At 43.9% G+C, this 8,134-nt stretch overlaps 1 protein-coding gene across 1 annotated transcript in view; it reads left to right on the forward strand.

The window, feature by feature from the left end:
* LOC138968225 (uncharacterized) overlaps window positions 1-8,134 on the forward strand; it is a 23,196-nt gene extending 15,062 nt beyond the window's left edge. Inside the window, exons 2-6 of the mRNA XM_070340775.1 lie at window positions 2,690-2,868; window positions 4,348-4,449; window positions 5,261-5,486; window positions 6,630-6,785; window positions 7,538-8,134. Coding sequence (XP_070196876.1) covers window positions 2,690-2,868; window positions 4,348-4,449; window positions 5,261-5,486; window positions 6,630-6,785; window positions 7,538-7,831 — 957 coding nt within the window. The 3' untranslated portion in view covers window positions 7,832-8,134. The remainder of the gene's footprint in view (window positions 1-2,689; window positions 2,869-4,347; window positions 4,450-5,260; window positions 5,487-6,629; window positions 6,786-7,537) is intronic.

Here is an 8,134-nt window from a genome sequence, read left to right on the forward strand (position 1 = left end):
ATTAAGCAATGTTTTTGAAGTGTTGCGCCAGGTTTAAGCATCAGCCTGCATATCCACATCCACACGAAATTTGTGGTGAATCGGTCAAGAAACGCTGGAGGTATAGGCAAAGGAAATGACGTGTGAGCGCTAAACCGTGTGTAACCTCGGTACTCGCGTAGCCATTGGGTAGAAATGTTAACCACATATATACCACAAGGAACTTAGTCGATAAATATCGACAGGGGGCGGACAAATGGTTTACATGTGAAATGTGTGTATATGGGTGTGGTTCTGAAACAAACAAACCATGTGAACCCCCCCATCCCACCGCTCGCGGGCTGAACGACTGACGTCACATGTCGCTTCGGTCTTTTCCTGAGAAGAACACCGCGTGTACATAATACACAATTCGATCGCGTAGCACTGCCAATGCACATTTTCGCAACGAAAACCGTGCTACTGTTTCTTGTGTGTTAAATCTGAAAGCAATATAAGTGAACGAACAATTGAAAACTGATATCACGTTACTAAACTCCCAAAAGTAATAAATTACTTCTGACTGCGGTACACAATACGGCAGTCACCTCTGCGAATGCTGTCGAAGAATCTAACCGAAAGTAAACATTCTGGGAATCTACGCGCATCGGCCTTGACGCAAGTTCAATACTTAGCCAATGAGCGCGCCGCGGCGAAGTTGGCCGCTGTAAGTCTCGCAGCGCTGGCTGGCTGAGCGAGTTGCGTGTCCCTTTTTTGGTCCAAGCCGCACCGTAGACCAGATTAGTATAGGTGCTTGATTTTGGTATTTTGATTTTACATAACATTAAACCTTTCTTGGGGTTCATGGTCATGGCAACAGCCATAATAATATTATATCATGTATAATATTACATTTCAGCATATTTGAATTACATGTCATCATACCAAACTGTCATACATTTTTATTCCTACATCATTCTGATTGATCACAACCAAACCTACTATCAGTGGACACATCCAAATGTAAGCGCCTGTTCTTGACAACTTTTAATCGATCTAAAAATAGCAACTTGCTGGGCCCTCTGCCGCCAACAGACACTGTTTGGCCTGTAGGTAAAATGTACAATGTATTTTCTGATTTGTGCACAAAAGCTTTATTTCTTTTTTCTTTGTTTTAACATAACAATGTTTAATGTCACTGTATGTTTAAAAGACCATGGTCATATTTGTAAAAAAAAATGTTAAATTAGAAAATAAATAACATTTTGGTTCATGATTTTTCCTACACCTGTGCTAAAAATAAGAAATAAAAATGTCGGGTATATAAGTCTCTCAAATACAGCTAGGTATGAATGGCTCGGTTTGAGTTTGTTGCAGTTGACCCTGCACAATGCGACATATCATGTTTTTGTTGAACAATTTTGACGTCACCCCTCCCATAGGGTGACGTATTTCACAACTTCCTGTGTTACACAAACTCTGTGATGACCAATTTTGACGTCACCCCTCCCATAGGGTGACGGATTTCACAACTTTCTACAGATGAACAATGTTGCCTTCACCCCTCCTGTGTACACAAACTGATGACGTATTTCACAACAAAATGGCGCTGCCCATGGTCAACCTCTAAACTATCCGTATAGAATGGGGGCGTCCTCGCCCCCATAATAACAATGGTATATGTCATTCCAAATGTCACGATAACGGGCCCACAAACCCACGAGCTATTAGCGATCAAAAGTGTGACGGACGGACGGACGGACGGACACACGGACGGACGGACGGACGGACATACGGACGGACGGACGAACGGACGGACGGATGGAAACACGGACAGATGCCTAACAATATCGATTTGATGTAACACACAACAAATATGTAACAACAACAAAATCATTAGATTCAAGCGTAGTTTTCACACGCAACGAGTGTCAATGTCAACCTTCTTTTGTACTAAAATTATAAATGGGGTTAGGGTTACGTTTTGTAAACTTATGCAAAAATTTAACGATCGATTTTTTTTGTGTGTGTGTATCTAATTGTGTAGACCCAGGTGTGCATTATGTCAAACTTTTATAAAAATTTAACGGTTCTATTAGCAGATATATTCAGTTGAAGTGAGCAGGTGGTCTAATTTTAGCACGTAAAACGTCATGTAAATTAACGAATATTAGCCATTTCAGAAAGAATGGAAACACTTATTCGTAACAAAACCCATCATTTTTATGTGCACAAAGTCGGTATTTACGCCACATACAAAAACAAGTATTTGTGATTTTAATTAATGAGTTAGATCCCATATCCAATAGCCTACCCTGATTTACAAAAAAACGTGAAATGTCAACATATTCATGAGCCTGTATCTTAAAAACGCAACGATCGATTTCTCTGGTTTTAACACATTTGTTTTGTCAGACTTTAAACATACATCAGGCAAAATATTGGCGATTTTTAACGGTTGTTTAATCGGTGTCGGATGTCTTTAAGTCAGACAAAATGAATCAAACGTCCTTGTTTTTGTTTTTTTCAGTTCTTATTTGTTTTAATGTATGTTATATGCAATCTTTTACATTGCATATGCGCAGAACCAAGCCCATACCCCTCCCCCCCCCCCCCCCCCCCCCCATGTCTCTCTCGTTTTGTACAGCTAATATATAATCATCACGGCCCCTCATTATCATCGATCACCGCAAAGAAAAAGGACTCACGCCATATTATTTTGCGTTTGCAGATGGGTGACGTCAAGATGACGACAACGAGCGTGCTGGAACTGGATGACGTCATACGGCGTCACGCATGGCGGACTCTGGTGAAGCGGTCCAACTTCTTCCGCCGTCTGCTGCTGGAGGAGAACGATTTCTACTGTGACGTGGACTGGACTTCACTCGTCATGGACCACAACGTCTCCAAGTGAGCAAAGAGTAGACGATGTTTGGAAATAACATGTATAGATTGTGACAGCGTGAATACACTTGCTTTTAGTGAATCAAACGTTCTCACGTGACATTATCGGCCAGTCACTAGCGAGGGCTGTGTCTGGAATACATGGTGAAAGGGCATGTTTGAAAAGCTTGCCTCACTTAAAGCGACCCACATACACAACCCATATAAGTGACCCGGGCCGACAGAGTTATTTCCGGAGTTCGTTTAAGTAGGCCGCGCTGTCACGAACTGAAACCTCTGCCGCTGAACACTCCTTCGCATTGCGGTCAATGCGCATGCGCCAGTCTTGGACTTAAAAAATGCGACCCTCTGACCGAACGAACCATGGGTTCAGTAGGGTTAGTGTTAAGGTTAGGATTAGGGAAAGGGTTAGGGTAAGGGTTATGGCTAGGGTTAGGTTGTTCACGACCTGATTAATCTCCCCATGTTAGCGCATGCGCATTGGCCGCAATGACTGAGAAGGATTGTTCAAGCAGAGTTTTCAGTTCGTGACAGCGGCCCACTGTCACATGGCTCTGAGACCACTGCCGGTTGGTACAGATCTAATCATGAGATGATAAAATGCAGGGCTCCCCAAACAGTACGTACCTGCCTTTTGTACTCACTAAAAATCGGGGGGAATTCAAGTGACGTACCAAAAATTCGTAGAGGGGATCCTGCGACTAATGGGTGTCCTATAGTTTCACATTTCCCTCCACTGCCATCGTTCCAGGGGGGAGAAACACAGAAGCTGATCTGAGTTTTCATCTTCACGTCATAAGGCCAAAAAAAAAAAATTGTCTGTTTAGGGTAACCCGACCGACCCTATCGATTTGGCGCCGACCCAAAAACTTTTTTTTGATTTCAAAAAAAAAAAAAAAGAAAAAAAAAGAGGTAAAAATGCTATAAAGAGACATTTGGCGTTTCTTTCTCTCCCTTTCTCTCTGTTTTATTTATACGTTAGTTTTGAAACATGTATTCATCAATCCAACATAGCATTTACACACACACACACACACACACAAAAAAACAAAAAAACAAACTTTACCTACCTACCGACCCTACTTTTTTTGGTCATGTTACCCTAAACAGACAATTTTTTTTTTTTGGCCTAATGTGTCTGTTGTGTACCTTCTTCTACCTATAGTTCGTCTTTAAAAAATGGACGCAGATGAGCTTCCCTGACCTCCTGTCGACGGCCCCCAACAGTAAGCCTGCAGAAGGGTTTCTGCCTCTTCGGTCCTCAGGTCCCTCCCCCCGACAACTCTCCCAGTCAGAAGAATGATGATGATGATGATGATGACGATGATGATGATGATGATGATGATGATGATGATGATGAATGAGTGCGTCGTGGTGCTTGCTAATATGTTGTGTGTTGTACACAATTAACCTGCGTCCCATTCAAAAACGAAGCTTATATTCATTTGGTTCATGGTAGACTTTAATGAACTTTTCGTGCTGCAGGTTCGACGTCCGCCCCGACAACCGCACGTACCAGACGGACTGGGGCAGCGTCAAGACAGGCATGAAATGGACACCTCTCCACGCGTGTGACTTTGAAAACAGGTAAATGGGCACAGTGGCGTGGTGGTAAGACGTCAGCCTCCTAATTGGGAGGTCGTGAGTTCGAATCCCGGTCGCTGCCGCCTGGTGGGTTAAGAGTGGAGATTTTTCCGATCTCCCAGGTCAATTTATGTGCAGACCTGCTAGTGACTTAACTCCCTTCGTGTGTACACGCAAGCACAAGACCAAGTGCGCACGGAAAAGATCCTGTAATCCATGTCAGAGTTCGGTGTGTTATGGAAACACGAAAATACCCAGCATTCCTACTCAACGAAAGCGGAGTGAAGCTGACTATGCTCTCAGAGTATAGTGTGGGGAACCCAAATGGGCAAACGAGCTCATACGTAACCTGAAAATTCTGGAACGCTGATGAAGAAGAAGAAAACAGGTCTCTAGTCTTACCATACGTAGCTAACCTTAGAGATCTCAGTCTCAGGAGAACAGTTAATTAGTTACTAAAGTGGAGGACATTTTCTTCTTTTTTTTCCTGGAACCTCACCCCCCCCCCCCCCCCCACCACCACCTAGAACCACCCCTGCTGAACACAGCCCATGCTGTTTTTATATGTTATACTCTTACTTTCTCCCAAGCGCAAGACAAATTCTTCTATGAAAATTGAAGCCAATAAAATTTGAGTTGAGTTGAACACGAATACACACATGCAGGAAAAAAAAAATGTGTAGCACCGTACTGTATGGCAGCTCGCTTTCCCCAGGGAGAAAGCAGCCCGAATGTCCATGAGGGTAACCTCACAGGACTATATAAAATCTTATCCTTATCCTCATCCTTCACGATTCCCCTTCCCTTGACCCAGGTCAGAGGCCAAGCAGTCCCACACGTTTCGAGGCAACCGGGAGACGACGACATGGATTGCAGTGGAGCTGACCCAGTCCTACACCATCAACAACGCCGTGGACGTGGATGTCACCTTCCCCACGCAGCTAGGTCACTTCCTGGCGGGCCGGGACACGGGATTCAAGGTCACCAAGGTCAAGGGCAACGTCTTCAAGGAGGTGCTGCATTGGGAGGTCAATTCACAGGTCAGTTTATCGTCAAGGTAATTTTTCAGTCACTTCCCACCTTCGCCCCCTTCAACCAATCATCCAAGCTTATTCCCTGTTTGTATGTTTATTTGTGTTTCTTGGGATTCTTGGGTTTCTAAGGTTTTTCGTTTTGGTTGTTTATTTGGTTGATTAGTTGAATGGGTGGCTAATGCTGTTTTTGAGAGAGTTGTATTTTCTCGTTTATTTTGTTTTGAGAAATCACTTCCCCCCCTATTTGTCCCATTCCCTCAGTATCTACGAGCCATCCCGTTCTCTCAGATCCTCCTCTGAAAAACTCCTTCGCATCCCCAAAACCAGGACCAAGACCTTTGGTGAAAGAACCTTTAGGTACCAGATTCCGACCGTCTGGAACTCGCTTCCAAGTTCTATCCGTGACTCCAGCAGCCTTTCCTCCTTCAAAACACAACTCAAAACATACCTGTTTCGTAAAGCCTTTGCTTAGCCTGAGTAGACTCTCCACAACTCTATTCTGTTTTGGAACTCTCTACCCTGCATGTGCTTTATGGTCTATTTGTCAATGGTATCTTTGTGTGTGCGTGTGCGTGCATGTGTGTGTGTGTGTGTGTGTGTGTGTGTACTTTTAACATTGTACGCTAAGTTTTGCTTAGTGCTTGGGATCTTGGTGTTATGTCTCAGTTAAATGTATGCTTTGTATGCTTGTTGATTTGTGCTAGTTTATTCTATAATGAATTTGTAAAGCGCCTGGAGCCAATTGATGGGACTCGCGCTATAGAAAAGTTATTTATTATTATTATTATTATTATTATTATTTATTACTTCTTTTTGTTTGGGAGTTCTTGTATTCTGTTTTGACATCGTGCTGACTTGCTTACTGGTTAGAGGCAATTGGCCAATGTTGTCAGTCACTTAGTCGTGTAAGACCACAGTAGCAATCAAAACAGTGTGGTTGTGAGATGAAAGCACAGGATTATACGAGTAACTGGGGCAGATGAAGAACCTGTAAGATGTTCAACTCAGTTCTGCTCAATGTCTTTTCCCCCCAACAGTTTTGCTCGAGCCAAACTTGTAAAATTTGTTTTAGGATATGACCGTTTCTGTAGAGTTAAAGCTGATCGCATATTGACGTGTATTCTGTTCATATTTTATTTTTATTTTTAGGTAGAGGTGATGCCGTCATGGAAGGCCCATGCGGAGTTGCTTGCTCGCCAAGAGAGTCACGTGATAGACTTTGAGGCGCGCACCACCCTGACGCTGCCTAATGGTGTCCTGCCTGTCTTCTTCAAACGACGCTCGGACAAATCCACGGCTTATGAGGTACCCGCTCTCGGAGTTTGTCTGATCTTCTCTTTTGTCTACTTTCTTCCACCTTACCTGTTTTGTGGAGAAAATGGTCATTCCTTACTTGTCTTTACCATCATGAAAAGGTCAGCGACAGGCTGACGAAATGTTGATGAAGAATTGACCAAAACCGGTTTCTGTTCTCTTGTCTTTTTGTTTTGAAAAATGTTCTTGAGGGATTTATCAATATATGTCCAAACTCCCTTCACAAAATGCAATGGAAATTGTGTAGACCACAATTCCAAGGTGCTTTGTTTTTTGAACGGGCTTTGTCAGCTAATTAAAGCAGCATTGAACAGAGTTTGTCAATTTAGTATTGGCCCAAAAGTCAAGTTTCACTTGGTGGTAATCTCAGAATGACGGTCAGTCACTGCGAACAGTACAGATCTTAGATATAAAATTGGCTTAACACTTCACATCGCAGTGCAAAGTGGACACCTTTGAAGAGGCCTTACATGAAGAAGAGGGCTGGGTTCTCCAAAAGAGGAGCAACAGTGTTTGATTCACAGATACTTCTTTGGCTGATTCTAACATACTTCTGTATCTGTCCTTGCTGGTCAAAGTTAACAACTTCGAAGAAGCCTTCCAGAAAGAAGGAGAGGGTGGAGCGTTTTTGAAGATTGGTTCACAGATGCTTTTGTATTTACCCTTGCAGGTCAAAGTAGACAACTTCGAAAAGGCCCTTCCAAAAAAAATCACATTGCGAGTTTCTGTATTTGTCCTTGCAGGTAAAAGTAAACGACTTCGAGATGGCCTTCCAGACAGAAGAAGAGGGCGGCGTTCTCAAGGAAGAAGAGCAGGCATTGGTTCACCGGCTGATGGAGGCGGTGCTAGACGAGCACGGCAACAGTCAGACGTCCAGCAAGCTGCAGCTGGTGACTCGCGGCACGTGTGTGTGTGTGGCCTGGTCTGACCAGAAGGTGGACATCAAGACGGCCCCACTGTCCGTGTCGGACGGCGATGATGGGGATGTGCAGACGACTGAGGGCGTGCATAGAAACAGCTACCACGTCCAAGTTTAGATCATTGACTGAAGGGGATGGTGTCCCAAGTTCAAGGTGGGTGGGGGGATGGAAAGGAGGGAGGGGATGTGTAGACGACCGAGGGCGTGCATAGGAACAGCTACCATGTCCAGGTTTAGGTCAGATACTGATGACTACACTGGAACCCCCCCCCCCCCCCCCATCCTCCTACCTTGTAAAGACCTCCCAAACATCTGAGAAAATCATGTCTCAAAAAGGAGAGAGTCTGGAAATGGGGGTAAATTTGTTATGTACAGAAAATCTGAGAAAACAGGGTCTGAAAAGGGAGGGAGGTGGGGAGGG

The sequence above is a fragment of the Littorina saxatilis genome, linkage group LG6, assembly GCF_037325665.1.
Source record: "Littorina saxatilis isolate snail1 linkage group LG6, US_GU_Lsax_2.0, whole genome shotgun sequence".
Lineage (NCBI taxonomy): Eukaryota > Metazoa > Mollusca > Gastropoda > Littorinimorpha > Littorinidae > Littorina > Littorina saxatilis.